The sequence below is a fragment of the Ranitomeya imitator genome, chromosome 6 (genome assembly GCF_032444005.1).
Source record: "Ranitomeya imitator isolate aRanImi1 chromosome 6, aRanImi1.pri, whole genome shotgun sequence".
Lineage (NCBI taxonomy): Eukaryota > Metazoa > Chordata > Amphibia > Anura > Dendrobatidae > Ranitomeya > Ranitomeya imitator.
This window is the reverse complement of record NC_091287.1, coordinates 564,100,563-564,120,607: the sequence shown is the minus strand read 5'-3', so window position 1 is coordinate 564,120,607 and position 20,045 is coordinate 564,100,563. Positions and strand designations below refer to the sequence as shown.

At 41.9% G+C, this 20,045-nt stretch overlaps 1 protein-coding gene across 1 annotated transcript in view; it reads left to right on the top strand.

The window, feature by feature from the left end:
• The first annotated feature begins 1,337 nt into the window (after nucleotides 1-1,337).
• LOC138643501 (zinc finger protein 850-like) overlaps nucleotides 1,338-20,045 on the top strand; it is a 49,730-nt gene continuing 31,022 nt past the window's right edge. Inside the window, exons 1-8 of the mRNA XM_069732400.1 lie at nucleotides 1,338-3,621; nucleotides 3,969-4,151; nucleotides 4,225-4,348; nucleotides 6,139-6,224; nucleotides 6,317-6,383; nucleotides 9,036-9,124; nucleotides 9,283-9,391; nucleotides 10,357-11,768. Of these exons, the coding sequence (XP_069588501.1) occupies nucleotides 3,544-3,621; nucleotides 3,969-4,151; nucleotides 4,225-4,348; nucleotides 6,139-6,224; nucleotides 6,317-6,383; nucleotides 9,036-9,124; nucleotides 9,283-9,391; nucleotides 10,357-11,768 (2,148 nt within the window). The 5' untranslated portion in view covers nucleotides 1,338-3,543. The remainder of the gene's footprint in view (nucleotides 3,622-3,968; nucleotides 4,152-4,224; nucleotides 4,349-6,138; nucleotides 6,225-6,316; nucleotides 6,384-9,035; nucleotides 9,125-9,282; nucleotides 9,392-10,356; nucleotides 11,769-20,045) is intronic.

The following is a 20,045-nucleotide window of genomic DNA, read 5'->3' as shown; positions in this document are numbered from 1 at the left end:
TTTGTGTGCTCTGAAAAGTTTGACCAAGGTTTCAGACCTTAATCATCCTGTTAAGGTTATGGCTTGTTCACTATCATCATTAGGAAAGGCCGGGTGATGCAGATTTCCCACCCTTATAAAAAAAACCATCCTCCTCTAACTTTGTGCTAAATAACAGCAGCCATGGATTCTAAGCAGCTGCCTAGCAGTCTGAAAATGAAAATGGTGGAGGCCCACAAAGCAGGAGAAGGCTATAAGAAGATAAATCGTTTTAAAGTTGCCCTTTCCTCAGTTCAAAATGTAATTAAGAAATGTCAGTTACTCGAAACAGTGGAGGTCAAGATAAGGTCTGGAAGACCAAGCAAAATTTCAGTGACCGTTGCTTGTAGGATTGCTAGAGAGGCAAATCAGAACCCCTGCTTGACTGCAAAATACCTTCAGAAAGATTTAGCAGACTCTGGAGTTGTGGGATATTGTTCTACTGTTTAGATACACCGGCACAAATATGGCCTAAATGGAACAGTCATCAGAAAAAAAAACCTCTCCTGCATCCTCACCATCAAATTCAGGGTCAGTAGTATGCAAAAAAACATCTAAACAAGCCTGATGCATTTTGGAAACAAGTCCTGTGAACCGATGAGGTTATCATAGAACTCTTTGGCCACAATGATCAAAGGTTTGTGTGGAGAAGAAAGGGCACAGAATTTCAGGAAAAGAACATCTCACTAACCATTAAGCATGGGGATGGATCAATCATGCTTTGGGGTTGGGTTGCAGCCATCGGCATTAAGAACATTTCACAGGTGGTGGAAAGAATGGAATCATTGAAAAGACAACAAATTCTTGATGCAAACATAACACCATCTGTAAAAAGCTGAAGTAGAATGAGGAAGAGGATGGCTTCTACAAACGGATAATTATCCTAAACACATCACTATCCACAACCGATGACCTCAAAAGGTGCAAGCTGAAGGTTTTACAATGGCCCTTACAGTCCCCTGATCTGAACATCATTGAAAATCTGTGGCTAGACCTAAAAATAGCAGAGGATGGAAGGCACCCCAGGAATCTCACAGAACGGGAGGAATTCTCCAAGGAAGACTGGATGAAAAATGCCTCAAATAAAGACTGAAAGACTCTTGTTTGGCTACAAAAAGTGTTTAGAAGCTGTAATACTTGCAAATAGGGGGCGCTACAAGGTACTAACCATGCACAATGCCCAAACTTTTGCATTGGCCCATTTTCTTTTTTGTAATTTTTAAAAAGCAAAAAATGAAAAAAATATATATTGTTTTTGCCTAAAATACAAAAGAAATGTCATCTTTAACTTTAGGCCTTTTATTAATCATTTCATCTTCAACTTACTTAACTGTACACAATCACAGTAATTTTGGCCAGTGATGCCCAAACTTTTACATGCCACTGTAGATCATACTGGAAGCCATGGGATTTTATGAGTTGTCAAACGCCAAAGGTATAAATTGACAAGAGTAAGGTTCCCACAGAGCCTTGAGGGACACCAACAGAGAAAGGAGGGGATGAGGAGGTAGTGTGTGAGTGGGAGACACTAAATGTGTGGTTGGAGAGGGCGAGGTCTTTGATACCAAGTGAAGAGAGGATATGTAGTAGGAGGGAGTGGTCAACTGTGTCGAAGGCAGAGGACAGGTTTAGAAGGAGTAGTATAGAGAATTGTGGAGTGATGGGGATTGTAGATTGTGAAAGAGTGAGTTATATGAGAGATGGGAGAAAAGTTCAACATGGACATGCTGTTCGAGGAGTTTGGAGGTGAGTGGGGCAATAGCTGGACATAGAGGTCGGGTCGAGGGATGGCTTCTTTAGTATAGGAGTGATAGGTGTGGCATGTTTGGAAGCAGAAAGGGCATTACTAGAGGTTAGCCATAGGTTGAAAAGATGGGTTAAGTCTGAAATAAGAGGAAACAGGAAACTCTTTTGTGTCTTTAAGTCTGAAATAAGTCTGGTGGTGAGGCTGAGGAGGAGGTGGGATGAGATAGGGTCAAGTGCACAAGTGGTGAGGTGCCATTTGTAGAGTAGATGAGCCAGCTCTCCTCCACTGATGGTTGGGAGGAAGGTTATGGGGGAGGGACAGTGGTCTTTAACACAAAGAGGTTGTGCAGGTTGGGCAGTAAAGATATGCCTTGTTTAGTCAACCTTATTTTTGAAATGTGCGGCAAAGTCATCTACAGAGATCAGGGAGGATGGAAGGAGCAGCGGAGGGCGGACGAGGGAGTTAAAAGTGTTGAATAACTGTGGGGTTGTGGGATAAGGAAGATACCAGGGTTGTGAGATAGTCCTGTTTAGCAGAGGTGAGGGCTGACTTGAAGTTGCTGTTTTGAATTCGTTGAAGTCTTATTGAGAGTGTTTTCTTCCAACGCCGCTCCTCAACCCTGGGCACTTGCCAAAGCGTTTAGTGAGGTTATTGTGCCAAGATTGTCTATTGATTCGTTGCACACTACCATTCGCGAGAGGGCCAACCGCATCAATAGGTGATGCCACTGTGGTGTTGTAGAAAACAGTGGCGCTGTCTGTGTCATGGAGTGAAGATATGGAGAACAGAGGTAGAATAGAGTCAGAAAGAGAATGTCTAGATGTCCAAGGTTTCCACTGAGGGTGTGCTAGTTTCTGAACATGAGGGGCAGGTGAGGCCGACAGGGATGAGAAAGTGAGTAGATGGTGGACAGATAGTGGGAGAAGTGAGGTTTGTGAGGTTAGATAGGCAACAGAGGGAGTGAAGAGAAGGTCTAGTGTATCTAATGGTGGATGTGAAGGACTGAAGACCAAAGGATGAAGAAACGGATAGGAGCTTGGAGGCTGCAAGCTGATGGGTGTCAGTGGGGATGTTGAAGTCATCCGTGATGATGGTGTAAATGTTAGCAGAGAGACAGTGTAAAAGCCGGGTGGAGCAGTGGCCGGGCCTGGTGGTCAGTATATGACGACCACTTGGAGGTTGGAAGGAGAGTAGATATGGACAGAGTGCACTTCAAAAGAGCAAAGGATGAGGCAGGGTAGAGGTGGGATTGGGTCGAAGGTGCAGTTATTTGAAAGAAGAAAACCCACTCCTCCACCATGTCTATTGCCAGCGCTAGTAGTGTGAGTGAAGTGAAGGCCACCAAAACACAGTCTAGTGGGTGAGGCTATCTCAGGGGGTGTTAGCCATGTTTCAGTTAGGCCCAGGAAGGATACGTTACGAGAGATGAAGAGGTCATTAATGCCATGGAGTTTATTGCAGACTGGCATTACATGCACTCCAGAGAAGTGGTGCTATGGAGTGGAATTCGAAGGTGACAAGCCTTGATGAGGAAGGCCGGACAGGGTAACATTTTCTGACACTTTTACTTCTAAGTACAGTTGGTTTTGTCATCGTCACGGGAGTCCTCAGTGTCTGTCCTGTGCCAGAGGTCAGAAAGTTCTGTACTTCACAAATTATTTTGTCCCCTTTTACAGCCTCTTCATTTTCCATAAATGTGCTCTTAGCACCACGTTCCCAAGTCTAATCCAATTTTCTCCTATTCTTATCCTCTCTTTCTCCTGAATGACTGACCAAGAATGGACAAGGACTGGACTGACGTTACCAAAAGATTATTAAGCGTCGCCTTTGAGATCATCTCTCTGCTGACCGGAGAGGTAAACCTTTCTATCATCTCTGTTGAGTCAGACATTGGGAAGGTCAAATACAAAGTAGGAAGTGATAGGAGCAATCCACTGTCCTGGATAACGGAGTGAAAGAACAGCAGAAACCATGAAGATCGGTCATCAACATGGTCATGTAGGCATCAATCAATAGTGACGCATTGTAGGAGCAGTGACTGTGGTAAGCAGCATGTCACAATGAAGGTGGACTTCTTCCACAATGTCGGGAAGGTTAGCGGCCATATTTCCAGTTTTTTGTAGTTCATCAAAGGGAGTTTGGGTTGAAGAGGTAAGGTTAGAATCCTCCAGAAAGGCAATATGACATTTCTCTCCTCACACAGGATTACACAATAGCGAAGAAGACGTCAGGTGACTGTGTGACTCCTGGCAGCCATGAGTCAGAAGGGCGGAGCATGAGACGGAGCCCCATCACAGATCCTCCCCCGCACTCCCCGATACATGAGAGGAGCAATAAGAAGATCCTAGAACTCGCCAACAAGATCATTGAGCTGCTGACCGGAGAGGTGACTGCTGGGATATTATACAGGACCGGCACTGGAGGATTCTGGGTAATGATGGTACCATTGTATGTGTCAGGTTCCTATAAGGTGTCAGGACGTCGCCGTCTATTTCTCCATGGAGGAGTGGGAGTATCTAGAAGGACACAAGGATCTGTACGAGGACGTCATGATGGAGCATGGCCAACATCCTACACCACAAGGTAAGGAGAGACGTATGTATGAGCCTCGCTGTCCGCTGCCATGGGTGCAGGCTAGCATTAGCATTGTGAAGCTTTAATAGTCATGTTCATGTGTGTAATGACGTGAAATTCAGTAGTTCCCCAGTTCGCGTTCAAATATATCTATAGGGATATATTCCGTATATTCCGATCTCTTCTCCGTGGAGTTGGTTTAGTAGCGTACATTATTCTACTATGTGATTTTATGCAGAGGCATCCCGCAAAAATAATATACTACGTTGTGTGTGTTTGTTTTTATCAACTTGTGAACTTATAAGCCATTTATGTCAGATGGTACGAGCCCTGAAGCCCAGTGATTGGCTGCAGCGGTCATGTGTGCACCACTGCAGCCTGTGATCACGTACCGAGGCAGGGGCAGTGAGCTGGACTATGGGGATGAGTAGTAACACTGGAGTTTCTAAACCTATAAAAATACAGGAACAGCCAGCACGTCAAGGTCCCGTAGAACAATACACCTTCAGTGTCATATCTTGTTCAGGCTGGAATAATCAAGGTCTTATAACAACTATGAACTTCTACCTAGTAACAAAATTTATCTTAAAACGGCAAGATAGAGTCGAAAAGCCCAAAATGAACCCTGCTTTAATTTTTCTTAGTTTAACCCTTCACACTGGCACCTTAACTATCGCCCTCTTCCCTTATCATTCGCAGACTACTACACTCATCTTCTTCAGTGCCACAGTTATACATTACTTCCTGGAGTACTTGTCCAATGTTTTAGGACGTTGTCTTCCTCCATCTATTTTAAGCCGGGTGCCACTGGCATCGTCTCGCTGAATATTTCAAAAATGGCTGCTGCATTCTCTGCCCCGGCTTTTATACAGGCTATAATAGTCTCTCCTGACTGGCTGCACTATACCATCTGATGTGATATTTAAAATACATTATGGAGAAGTCCATGCGGTCGAACCTGATGTCATATGAGCCTTTTGTGATACAATCTTTTGCATTGTGGAATATGGAGGTGTCTATTTTTTGGGGGTGATCCTCGCTGACAACAACTCTGTGCTTGATATAAAAACTACTAACAATAATTGGGTCTTCGAATCTTGCTGCATAGGAGGATGAGGAGTGTCCACAATGTGACAATAGTCCCGGTAGTAATATGTGGATCAAGAAGATTCTTTATCTAATACATACAAGCTCTGACTCCCAAAAGTCTTCATCAAGCAAGTAAAAAGGGTGTTCACCCCAGTATACCAAGCCCAATGGACATCACACCAAATCGTGTAGATATCTCCATGCCTCAAAATGTGTACAATCATAATAATAATGTTCTGAGATGAGTATCCTAATTACAAGACATCACATACACATTCCGGACACGTAATATAAAGATACATGCAACATAAACAGTTCAATAATTCGGATCGATGCGTCCCTGCTGTTGAGCCGACTCTAATGCGCGTGTATTGAACTGCTGTTGCACATTCTTCCCTCTCATCTTGCATTCTTAGCGCCTACAACTTATGCTAACATTTCGCGAGACCTCCTTATCCAAAGCAAAGGTCCACTTAAACCGGACAGTTTGTGGGGCTGCAAGACCACCACTTGGAAACAAACATCTGTAACTTTGTTTACTTTGCTGCCGATTATCCGAGTTTACGATTCTATCATGGGTTCATGGAAAAAACAATTTCCAGTAAATGGAATCATATCTATCTATCTATCTATCTATCTATCTATCTATCTATCTATCTATCTATCTATCTATCTATCTATCTATCCTTTTTTTTCTTGTGTCTCCCAAGAAAGGAGAAACCCACCAGAGAGATGTCTCCGTCCTCATTATTCCCAGGGCCGTCCAGAGGAGAATCACCACGTCCCGGAGAATCGGGTAAATGATGCTGAAGTGTCATCATCAAAATACGACCATAAAGAGATGGAACCAAAGATCACATCATAATTTTTTTTTTCTTTTTTGTTTAGGGTGAAGATACAATTGATATTAAGGCTGAGATTATAGATGAAGAGGCGATGGAGGCCGATCAGCCAGGTAAGGAGGAGACACCATCAATGGTTGTAAAAGAGCATCCTCTAGATAAAAATCCCATCATCTGGTCATCACATGCAAACTACATTTGTGTTCAAAAGTTTACATACCCCAGCAGAATTTTTGCTTTCTTGGCCTATTTTCAGAGAATATGAATGATGACACCATAACGTTTTCTCCACTCATGCTTAGTGATTGGGTGAAGCCATTTATTGTCACTACTGTGTTTTATCTTTTTAAATCATAATGACAACCCAAAACATTCAAATTACCCTGGTCAAAAGTTCACATACCCCGGTGATTTTGGCCTGATAACATGCACAGAAGTTGACACAAATAGGTGTGAATGGCTACTAAAGGTAACAACATCCTCACCTGTGACCTGTTTGCTTGTAATCAGAGTGTGTGCATAAAAGCTGAGTGAGTTTCTGGGATCCAGACAGACTCTTGCATCTGTCATCCAGCCACTGACGTTTCTGGATTGTGAGTCATGGAGAAAGCAAAAGAATTGTCAACGGATCTACGGGAAAAGATAGTTGAACAATATAAAACAGGAAAGGGATACATCAAGATATCCAAGGAATTGATAATGCCAGTCAGCAGCGATCACACTGTGATTAAGAAATGGAAAATCAGGAGCTCTGCAAAAACAAAGCCAACATCGGATAGGCCAACAAAAATGTCGTCCACAACTGCCAGGAAAATTGTTCGGGATGCAAAGAAAACCCACAAATAACATCAGCTGAAATACAGAACTCTCTGAAAACTAGCGGTGTGGCTGTTTCAAGATGCACAATAAGGAGGCACGTGAAGAAAAATGGTCTGCATGGTCGAGTCGCCAGAAGAAAGCCATTACTGCGCAAATCCCACAAAGTATCTTACAATATGCAAAACAGCACAGAGACAAGCCTCAAAACTTCTGGAACAAGGTAATTTGGAGTGATGAGATCAAAATTGAACTTTTTGGCCACAACCATAAACGTTACATTTGGAGAGAGGTCAACAAGGCCTATGATGAGATGAACACCACTCCTACTGTAAAGCACAGAGGTGGATCACTGATGTTTTGGGGAAGTGTGAGGTGCAAAGGCACAGGAAACTTGGTCAAAGTTGAAGGAAAGATGAATGCAGCACGTTATCAGCAAATACTGGTGGCAAATTTGTAATCATCAGCCCAAAAGCTGCGCATGGGAAGTATTTGGAGGTTCCGATAGGACAACGCTCCAAAACACAAGGCCAAGTCGACCTGTCGTTGGCTACAGCAGAACAAAGTGAAGGTTCTGGAGTGGCCATCTCAGTCTCCTGACCTCAGTATCATTGAGCCACTCTGGGGAGATCTCAAGCGCGAAGTTCATGATACACAGCCAAGGAATTTACAGGAACTGGAGGCTTTTTGCCAAGAAGAGTGGGCAGCTTTACCATCTGAGAAAATAAAGAACCTCATCCACAACTACCACAAAAGACTCCAAGCTGTCATTGATGTTAGAGGGGTAATACATGGTATTAAGAAGTGGGGTATGTGAACTATTGATCAGAGTCATTTGGATGTTTTGGGTTGTCATTATAATTTACAAAGAGAAAACGCAGTAGTTTTGCAATAAATGACTTCACCCAACCACTAACCATGAGTGCAGAAAAAGTGTTGGTGTTATTATTCATATTCTCTGAAAAAAGGCCAAGAAAGCAAAAATTCTGCTGGGGTATGTAAACTTTTGAGCACAACTGTATGTGCTATTATTATTTATTACTATAGCGCCATTGATTCCATGGTGCTTTAGGCTTCTTCTACACTTGTCGTGATTTGTACGGCCTTTTTTTTGCAGGCCGTATTTTCGTCGTTTTCACGGTCTGCCGCAACAACGGGCCACAAACATCTTGCAGATCACCATTTTTCTGGTTTAGAATAGTAGGGTGAAAAAAAGGCGATCCGCAAATACGTTCTTGACAGTGCACCGCAAAAACAAGCTTCCTTTGTTTTTGCGGCCCCCATTGATTTTCAATGGGGGCCGTGTCCATAAGCCGTGAGAAGTATCGAGCAGGCTCCATATTTTTTCACGGCCGAAAATACGGCCCTCACGGCCATACAGCGTATGGCGCTCCGACAAATTTATGTGGCCCATTTTTGCGGCCCCATTGAAATCTATTAGGGCCACAAAAATCACGGCAAGTGTAAAAGAAGCCTTACATGTGAGGAGGGGTATACATAATAAAAACAAATACAATAATCTTAAACAATACAAGTCACGACTGGTACAGGAGGAGAGAGGACCCTGCCCGCGAGGGCTCACAATCTACAAGGGATAGGTGAGGATAGCGCTGGTCGTGCAGTGGTTTGGTCGATCGGTGGTTACTGCAGGCTGTAGGCTTGTCGGAAGAGGTGGGTCTTCAGGTTCCTTTTGAAGGTTTCCACGGTAGGCGAGAGTCTGATGTGTTGTGGTAGAGAGTTCCAGAGTAGGGGTGATACGCGAGAGGAATCTTGTATACGATTGTGGGAAGAGGAGATAAGAGGGGAGTAGAGAAGGAGATCTTGTGAGGATTGGAGGTTGCGTGCAGGAAAGTACCAGGAGATGAGGTCACAGATGTATGGAGGACACAGGTTGTGGATGGCTTTGTATGCCATGGTTAGGGTTTTGAACTGTTCTTTATCTCCTACAGATAAAAGAAACCCATCAGAGAGATGTTCCCGTCCTCTGCATTCCCAGGACCGTTCAGAGGAGAATCACAACGTCCCGGAGAATCATCAGGTATCGGCTCTGTATCAAATCTATAGAAGGACGTGTGGACATTTCTTCCTACACTGATAAATGATGTTGTAGAATTTTTGTGGTTTCTTTTTTTAAATCCATTAGATTTTCTCATCTGTTTGCCGTATTGTACTGAATCATTCCATATGTCAAACTAGGTGGAAGATCTGACTATTATTAAAGTGGAGATTAAAGCAGAAGAAGAGGGAATATGGGGTGATCCACTGAGTGAAGAAGAAGAGGAATTTACACCAGATTTTACCACAGGTATGTAATAGTGAATTTAGAAAGGGAATTCATAACTTTCTTGGATTATGTACACACAAAGTATTTTTTCTGCATTTTCGGAACAGAAACTTAAAAAGTTTTTAAGATTTGGAGAGTTTCTGCTTCAAAAAGCAGATAGCACATTGCCTTTAGGATGAAGTTCCATGAGCGTTCGGCTTTAATTTCACCATTCGAGCAAAAGTTATCTGATTTATTTGGATTTCCCTGAACGAAAAACAAACAACATCATCATTGTAAATGTAGATTTATTAGGTCGCTTGATTTAGGAATACCTTAGTAGTAGTTGCATTGTATCTTCAGGGGATTTGTTCGATTGCCTGACAAGGATGTATATTTTTCTAATTCTTGAGTTGTATTAAGTCTAGGTTTATGTAGCAAAAAATGTCACTTTCTCATTGATACTTTAAAGCCAAAATCTCAAGTCCATAATACACGGACCATGCTTGGGTCGTAATACCCAGACCCACCGATGAGTCTCCTGAACTGCCTCATTTATTCCCGTGAGGCAGTTAGCTCAGAACACAACATCCATCGGTCAGGCCTAGTAGTGTGAACTGATCACGGTCCATGTTTCACAGATACTGACTTTGTTCAAAGACTAGTATTACACACGTAATTGCTTTTACAGTTTGATTGGATTTGCGAATCCTTGAGAATCGTTTTTGAGTTGCATTTGTGTTTCCAGCCTTCAAATGTTATACAAAGCTTTGTAATGGTGGACTCACCTGTGGTTTGTGGATTAATTGTTGTGTTCTTCCAGATATGTATTCGAAAGGAATGAGAAATAGAAAGGAAGGACTGAGACTTGTACTCTTTCCTCTTGGATGCACTTCTAGCTTTGGCTTGAAAAACTGCATGTGTGTTTCCTGTATATTAATAATGTTATACATTTGTCTACTCTACGAATTTATAAAAATTCCAAAATAAATGTTTTCATCCCACAGAAAATCCTGAGGAAGACTTCACATTACCACTAAATTATAAAGTAGAAGATGAAAATATTGCACATCACGCCTCAGGAGACTTTAACGCACATCCAAGACCTCACAATACTGATCTCTCATATAATCCCCCAAGTAATGAGACTTCTACTTGTGACCAATCAAAGCTTATTACAAGTACAGATCAGGAAGGAGGTGTATCTTTTCAATTTGGAGAACAGTTTTTAAAAAGCTCAGATCTTGGTACACACAGAGGAATTCATGTAGGAGAGAAGAAATACTCCTTTTCAGAATTGGGGAAAAGCTTTACTCAAAACCCAGGACTTTATCAACATATATTAAGTCAGACAGGAAAGAAGCCATACTCTTGTTCAGAGTGTGGAAAGTGTTTTGACTATAAATCAGCACTTATTCAACATGAGAGAAGGCACACGGGGGAGAGGCCATTCTCCTGTTCAGAATGTGGGAAATGTTTTACCAAGAAATCAAGCCTTACTCAACATGAGAGAATTCACACAGGAGAGAAGCCATATTCATGTTTAGAATGTGGGAAATGTTTTACAAATAAATCAAGTCTTGATACCCATGAGAGAATTCACACAGGCGAGGTGCCATATTCATGTTCAGTATGTGGAAAAAGTCACACAGTGGTGAAGCCCTTTTCATGTTCACGCTGTTCAAAATGTTTTACGAAAAAAGCAAATCTGGTTAGACATCAGAGAACTCACACAGGAGAAAAGCTGTATTCATGTTCAGAATGTGGGAAATGCTTTCAAGATAGATCAGGTCTTGTTGTTCATGAGAGAATTCACACTGGAGAGAATCTATTTCCATGTCCAGAATGTGGGAAATCTTTCACAAAAAAATCTGAACTTGTAACACATGAAAGAATACACACAGGAGAGAAGCCGTATTCCTGTTCAGAATGTGGGAAATGCTTTTCAGTTAAATCCAGTCTTGTTACACATCAAAGAAGTCACACAGGAGAGAAGCCACATTCCTGTTCAGTATGCGGAAAGTGTTTTGCAAATAAATCAGGTCTTGTAACACATAGGAGAACTCACACAGGAGAGAAGCCGTATTCATGCTCATATTGTGGGAGATGCTTTGCAGATAAATCAAGTCATGTTAAACATATGAGAGGTCACACAGGAGAGAAGCCTTATTCATGTTCAGTATGTGGGAGAAAATTTACAAATAAATCATGTCTTGTCACACATGAGAGAATCCACACAGGAGAGAAACCATTTTCATGTTCAGAATGTGGGAAATCTTTTACAAATAAATCAGATCTTATTAAGCATCAGAGAATCCACACAGGAGAGAAGCCGTACTCGTGTTCAATATGTGGAAAATGCTTTACAGATAAATCAGGTCAAATTAAACATGAGAGAAGTCACACTGAAGCGAAGCCAGTTTGATGTTCAGTATGTGTAGTGTAATGTTTTACAGGAAAATGACATGAAACTTAGACTGGATCTGGCAAACACCCAACTAAGGTCAGCTGTGATCGGGATCCATAGAGGAAATGCGCTATGGATATAAGGAAGAACAAAAAAAGTCTTCTTTCCATTCAAAGCAACGAAGCCAAATTGTTACAAAGAACCTTGATTCTTATTACTGTGATCATTACTTTATGCACACTGCAGTACCATAGCAAACAAAAATGTGACAGCGCCCCCATCCATATTTAGTATTTTTTTATCATATGTGGACATCAATATTTGATTATAAATGTTATGGAATTGTACAAAAAAATGACAATTTAATTTGAAATAATTTAACAAATTCACAGAAATTCTTCTTTCTTGTGTATGAATACCTACAATGTAAGGGATTAGGTAGAGGAACAGTTGTCCCTTGGGGTAGAGAGGCCTTCCGCGTCCACATAGATGGCTCTGATGCTACTGACCGCAGCCATTTAATTTTTCTCTTCAATTGTAATATAAAAAATAAGCAAAAGTAAAAGCTGAGGCTCTAACTTCACATAATGGCTCCTAACAAATGTAATAGAGGCCACATTCAGAACAATTAGTAAAAATTCAAGTAATGCTGACCATACAAGCAGATATGAATGTAATCTGCACCAGCAGCAAACATCGACCTCGAAGGGCCCATGTTCAAGACTTGTTTCTACTTTCATCCCCCCCATGTATGTCTGGCCCTACGCACGCACAATTACTTGCATGTTCACATTAGACACATATATAAAATATGCACTTGCTAAGGTATTACATCTGCAATCATACAGACAAACTTATAAAATATATACACAAATATCTACACAATGACTTTTTTGTGATGCACCTCCTCAGAGGGCGAGAACATTTTCCTTATATTCATTCATAGTCATAACAGCCAAAACTTTTTTCATGTAAGTTTCAGTATGTAACGCCTTTTTTTTTAACCCCTTTCTGCCATCGGATGGAATAGTACGTCCGATGGCAGAACCCACGCTTTGATGTGGGCCCCGGCGGAGAGCCCACCTCAAAGTCAGGACATGTCAGCTGTCTTGAACAGCTGGCATGTTGACATGTGCCCGCAATAGGCGCAGGCGGAATCACGATCCACCTGCGCCTATTAACTAGTTATATGCCGCTGTCAAACTCTGACAGCGGCATTTAAAAAGTGCTTCCCGCCATCCGGCCGGAAATGCGTGCATTGGTGACCCCCATCACATGATCAAATCTACACATATTTGCTATTGCCGTGTTCAGAATCGCCTGATCTATCTATAAAATAAAAGGAATAGCCTGATCGCTAAACGGCGTAGCGAGAAAAAAAGCCAAAACGCCAGAATTACTTTTTTTTGGTCGCCGCAACATTGCATAAAAATGCAATAACAGGTGATTAAAAGAACGTATCTGCGCCAATGTGGTATCAATAAAAACGTCAGCTCGGCGCGCAAAAAGTAAGCCCTCACCCGACCCCAGATCACGAAAAATGGAGACGCTACGGGTATCGGAAAATGGCACAATTTTTTATTTTTTTATTTTTTTTTAGCAACGTTTGGATTTTTTTTTCACCACTTAGATAAAAAAGAACCTAGTCATGTTAGCTGTCTGTGAACTCGTAATGACCCGGAGAATCATATTGACAGCTCAGTTTCAGCATTTAGTGAACCTAGCAAAAAAGCCAAACAAAAAACAAGTGTGAGATTGCACTTTTTTTGCCATTTCACCGCACTTGGAATTTGTTTCCCGTTTTCTAGTACACGACGTGGTAAAATCAATTATGTCGTTCAAAAGTACAACTCGTCCCGCAAAAAGTAAGCCCTCACCCGACCCCAGATCACGAAAAATGGAGACGCTACGGGTATCGGAAAATGGCACAATTTTTTATTTTTTTATTTTTTTTTAGCAACGTTTGGATTTTTTTTTCACCACTTAGATAAAAAAGAACCTAGTCATGTTAGGTGTCTGTGAACTCGTAATGACCCGGAGAATCATATTGACAGCTCAGTTTCAGCATTTAGTGAACCTAGCAAAAAAGCCAAACAAAAAACAAGTGTGAGATTGCACTTTTTTTGCCATTTCACGGCACTTGGAATTTGTTTCCCGTTTTTTAGTACACGACGTGGTAAAATCAATTATGTCGTTCAAAAGTACAACTCGTCCCGCAAAAAGTAAGCCCTCACATGGCCAAATTGATGGAAAAATAAAAAAGTTATGGCTCTGGGAAGGAGGGGAGCGAAAAACGCAAAACCGAAAAAAAAAAAGCTCCGGAGGTTAAGGGGTTAAAGACGAGTTGTAGGTTTTTTTAGGGGACCACCTTTCCAAAAACTGTTGTGAATGTTACATTTTTATTAACTTTTTAATGAGTCCGATGGGGAAAAATAAAAAAGATAATGCCATTTTTACACCATTTACCAATCATCATAAGAAAAAAAAAAAATCCGTTCACTGTTGCACAGGATGTTACGAGTACAGCAAGACCAAATATGTAAATGTTATCTACTGGTTTGTGAGATTTATTTTGAAAAAGTATTAAAAAGTGATTATTGTAATTTGTTTTTCTTATTTTTTTTATTTTTTTTAGTAATCTTATCATTAGTGTTGAGCATTCCGATACTGCAAGTATTGGGTATCGGCCGATATTTGCTGTATCGGAATTCCGATACCGAGTTCCGATATTTTTGTGATATCGGAATCGGAAGTTCCCAGTCATCTTCGGCGTGTGCGGTGCGTGTGGTTCCCAGGGTCTGGAGGAGACGAAAACTCTCCTTCAGGCCCTGGGATCCATATTAATGTAAAAAATAAAGAATAAAAATAATAAATATGGATATACTCACCCCTCCGGCGAACCCTGGCTGTCACCGCTGCAAGTGTCTGCCAGTGACGTAACTTATGAGGAATTTGATGGGCCGGAGCGATCACACCCCGTACATGTCCTGCCCGTATTGGCCTAGCTGAACCGGACTTGCTTGTAAACGCCAAAAGTCGTACAAATTTCCGGCCACTGCTGAGTTGTGCCGTAATATTGCGACTAATAAAGGTGTTTATGCCGTATTTCTAGAGTAAGCACCTTCATGAATCACCCTCCAGTCTTTTCGCTGATTCTAAATAAGTCACGTTTTTGTAGTCTATTTTTCCTTCTCAAAGGCCCAACAGTTCCCGATGACCGTTTTCTCTAGGCAGATGGATATCCAAGGAGTATCGTTTCTCCTTGCGTTGATTGACATGCTAAGCATGCCGAGATGAGAAGACTTAAAGCCGCAATGCTCCTCTGGGAAATATGCAAATTGTCTCTTCAGAGAGGAAGAGGGCTAAGAACTCTTGTGCCACCTATTGGAAGGTATCAATCCTAAAAGTCAATGTCGACCCTTTAACGAGCCTAGTCACATGGCTTAGGATAATAGCCAAACCAGAATCTCAATTTGCAGACATTTGAAAATGTTTGCAAAAAAGCAGGCGCACGGATTGAACTGAGACCGTTCGCCTTCTAATAATACTGCTCCAATTCTGGACTCTTGAGGTCTAAAGGCTTCAAGTTGGGTTCTACCAATTCCTTACTAGCTCAGATATATGAAGGGTCCATTTGGAAAGCTCTGCCTGACAAGATATAGGAAGTTTACTTAGATGTAGTGGTAAAGTGGGACTAAGATCTAAACCGTAGTTCGTGACAAATTGGTGGCCTTGGACATTGCAGACCCGAGGAGATCGAGCCTGGATTGGGGCAGAATGTCTCGTATGGAAGAGATGGCGAGGGGCTGGGTCGTCCCTCAGGCTACAGCCCTACGCTGATGATCAGTACGATGTTCCGCAGCAGCACCTCAGCCTTGGCATTGTGATATTATTCTACTCTCTGCCCCACCGTCAGGATCGTCAGAAAAGGAGCCCACGGCCACAAAGAAGAGTCACCCTGCAGCAATGGAATAATAAATCCCACACATAGTTGTTAGAAGCAGAGAGTTGTAGGCTGATAGAGGACATAACGGGGAGTGGTGAGGAGGGTACTACAAGTACCAGCATGTCCAGGCTGTTATGAGAGGACTGGACATGCAGCGAGGAGTCAGACTTTAAGTTTTGACTTCAGAAAAGGCAGATTTTAATCGACTCATGAAGAGGATAGGAAAAGTCCAATGGCCGGATGTTCTAAAGGACGGAAATGTCAAAGAAGGATGGGAGATTTTGCTTAACCCCTTCACCCCCAAGGGTGGTTTGCACGTTAATGACCGGGCGAATTTTTACAATTCTGACCACTGTCCCTTTGTGAGGTTATAACTCTGGAACGCTTCAACGGATCCCAGTGATTCTGACATTGTTTTCTCGTGACATAGTGTACTTCATGATAGCGGTAACATTTCTTTGATATTACCTGGGTTTATTTGTGAAAAAAACTGAAATTTAGCGAAAAAGTAGAAAATTTCACAATTTTCCAACTTTTAATTTTTATGCAATTAAATCACAGATATGTCACACAAAATACTTAATAAGTAACATTTCCCACATGTTTACTTTACATCAGCACAATTTTGGAACCAAAATCTTTTTTTGTTAGGGAGTTATAAGGGTTAAAATTTGACCAGCAATTTCTCATTTTTACAACACCATTTTATTTTAGGGACCACATCACATTTGAAGTAATTTTGAGGGGTCTATATGATAGAATATACCCAAGTGTGACACCATTCTAAAAACTGCACCCCTCAAGGTGCTCAAAACCACATTCAAGAAGTTTATTAACCCTTCTGGTGCTTCACAGGAATTTTTGGAATGATTAAATAAAAATGAACATTTAACGTTTTTTCACAAAAAATTTACTTCAGCTCCAATTTGTTTTATTTTACCAAGGGTAACAGGAGAAAATGGACCCAAAAAGTTGTACAATTTGTCCTGAGTATGCTGATACCGCATATGTGGGGGTAAACCCCTGTTTGGGCGCATGGCAGAGCTCAGAAGGGAAGGAGCACTGTTTTACTTTTTCAATGCAGAATTGGCTGGAATTGAGATCGGACGCCATGTCGCGTTTGGAGAGCCCCTGATGTGCCTAAACAGTGGAAACCCCCCAATTATAACTGAAACCCTAATCCAAACACACCCCTAACCCTAATCCCACTGTTTGGGCGCATGGGAGAGCTCGGAAGGGAAGGAGCACCATTTGACTTTTCAGTGCAAAATTGACAGGAATTGAGATGGGACGCCATGTTGCGTTTGGAGAGCCACTGATGTGCCTAAACATTGAACCCCCCCACAAATGACACCATTTTGGAAAGTAGACCCCCTAAGGAACTCATCTAGATGTGTGGTGAGCACTTTGACCCACCAAGGGCTTCACAGAAGTTTATAATGCAGAGCCGTAAAAATAAAACAAAAATTTTTTCCCACAAAACTTAGTTTTTAGCTCCCAGTTTTGTATTTTCTCGAGGGTTACAGGAGAAATTGGACCCCAAAAGTTGTTGTCCAATTTGTCCTGAGCACGCTGATACCCCATATGTGGGGGGGAACCACCGTTTGGGCGCATGGGAGGGCTCAGAAGGGAAGGAGCACCATTTGGAGTGCAAACTTAGATGGAATGGTCTGCAGATGTCACATTGCGTTTGCAGAGCCCCTAATGTACCTAAACAGTAGAAACCCCCCACAAGTGACACCATTTTGGAAAGTAGACCCCCTAAGGAACTCAGATGTGTTGTGAGAGCTTTGAACCCCCAAGTGTTTCAGTACAGTTTATAACTAAGAGCTGTGCAAATAAAAAAATATTTTTTTTTCCACACAAATTATTTTTTAGCCCCCAGTTTTGTATTTTCCCAAGGGTAACAGGAGAAATTGGACCATAAATATTGTTGTCCAATTTGTCCTGAGTACGCTGATACCCCATATGTGGGGGGGGGACCACTGTTTGGGCGCATGGGAGGGCTCGGAAGGGAAGGAGCATCATTTGGAATGCAGACTTAGATGGATTGGTCTGCAGGCGTCACACTGCGTTTGAAGAGCCCCTAATGTACTTAAACAGTAGAAACCCCCCACAAGTGACCCCATATTGGAAACTAGACCCCCCAGGGAACTTATCTAGATGTGTTGTGAGAACTTTGAGCCCCCAAGTGTTTCAGTACAGTTTATAATGCAGAGCCGTGAAAATAAAAAATCTTTTTTTTCCCACAAAAATTATTTTTTAGCCCCCAGTTTTGTATTTTCCCAAGGGTAACAGGAGAAACTGTTGTTTGGGCGCACGGGAGAGCTCGGAAGTGAAGGAGCACTGTTTTACTTTTTCAATGCCGAATTGGCTGGAATTGAGATCGGACGCCATGTCGCGTTTGGAGAGCCCCTGATGTGCCTAAACAGTGGAAACCCCCCAATTATAACTGAAACCCTAATCCAAACACACCCCTAACCCTAATCCCAACAGTAACCCTAACCACACCTCTAACCCAGACACACCCCTAACCCTAATCCCAACCCTATTCCCAACCGTAAATGTAATCCAAACCCTAACCGTAACTTTAGCCCCAACCCTAGCCCTAACTTTAGCCCCAACCCTAACCGTAGCCTTAACCCTAACCCTAGCCCTAACCCTAATGGGAAAATGGAAATAAATACAATTTTTTAATTTTTCCCTAACTAAGGGGGTGATAATAATAATCTTTATTTTTATATAGCGCTAACATATTCCGCAGCACTTTACAGTTTTTTTTGCACACATTATCATCACTGTCCCCGATTGGGCTCACAATCTAGAATCCCTATCAGTATGTCTTTGGAATGTGGGAGGAAACCGGAGTGCCCGGAGGAGACCCACGCAAACACGGAGAGAACATACAAACTCTTTGCAGATGTTGTCCTGGGTGGGATTAGAACCCAGGACCCCAGCGCTGCAAGGCTGTAGTGCTAACCACTGCGCCACCGTGCTGCCCCCTGATGAAGGGGGGTTTGATTTACTTTTATAGCTGTTTTTTTAGCGGATTTTTATGATTGGCAGCCGTCACACACTGAATGACGCTTTTTATTGCAAAAAATATTTTTTGCGTTACTACATTTTGAGAGCTATAATTTTTCCATATTTGAGTCCACAGAGTCATGTGAGGTCTTGTTTTTTGCGGGACGAGTTGACGTTTTTATTGGTAACATTATCGGGCACTTGACATTTTTTTGATCGCTTTTTATTCCAATTTTTGTGAGGCAGAATGACCAAAAACCAGCGGGGGGCGTTTATACCGTTCCGCGTTTGGTAAAATTGATAAAGCAGTTCTATTCTTCGGGTCAGTACGATTACAGCGATACCTCATTTATATCGTTTTTTATGTTTTGGCGCTTTTATACTATAAAAACTATTTTGTAGAAAAAAGAATTATTTTTGCATCGCTTTATTCTGATGACTGTAACTATAGTATATACAGAGCTCCTGTGTATAATGTCGCTGGTGATCACTATTACCTGTACACTAACACTATATACAGAGCTCTCGTGTATAATGTCACTGGTGATCCCTGTATTACCTGTACACTGACAGTATATACATAGCTCCTGTGTATAATGTCACTGGTGATCCCTGTATTTCCTGTACACTGACACTATATACAGAGCTCCTGTGTATAATGTCGCTGGTGATCACTATTACCTGTACACTAACACTATATACAGAGCTCTCGTGTATAATGTCACTGGTGATCCCTGTATTACCTGTACACTGACAGTATATACATAGCTCCTGTGTATAATGTCACTGGTGATCCCTGTATTTCCTGTACACTGACACTATATACAGAGCTCCTGTGTATAATGTCCCTGGTGATCACTGTATTACCTGTACCCTGATAGTATATACAGAGCTGTATGTGGTTTTATTGGTCATTTTAAAAACGTATGTGACACATTCCCTTAAAGAAAAATAAATAAAAATATACCTAAAAAAAGTATTGGATATTTTAAGAAATGTTTAATCGGTTACAGTAAAGTAGGGCCCAGGCCAAAAGAATCTATCTTGTCATGGTGGCAGGCTTAAAAAGTATTTTAGCTAAAACAATAGCTTATGGCTATGTGTGTGATGTGGTGTTCCATGGGAACTATGAATGTATAATTGGTGAGGACGTGGTGCAGAAGTGGAGTTTTTCTAAGAGGGGCGGTGGGACTGTGGAATCTTCAAGGGGTGGAGCCGGGAGGCGAAGCTGGGATGCAGCCTGGGCAGAGTCTTAAGGGGCCAAAAAAAATTTCCAGTATGGAGCCCTGAAAATTCCTGGTGGCAGCCCTCGATACAGA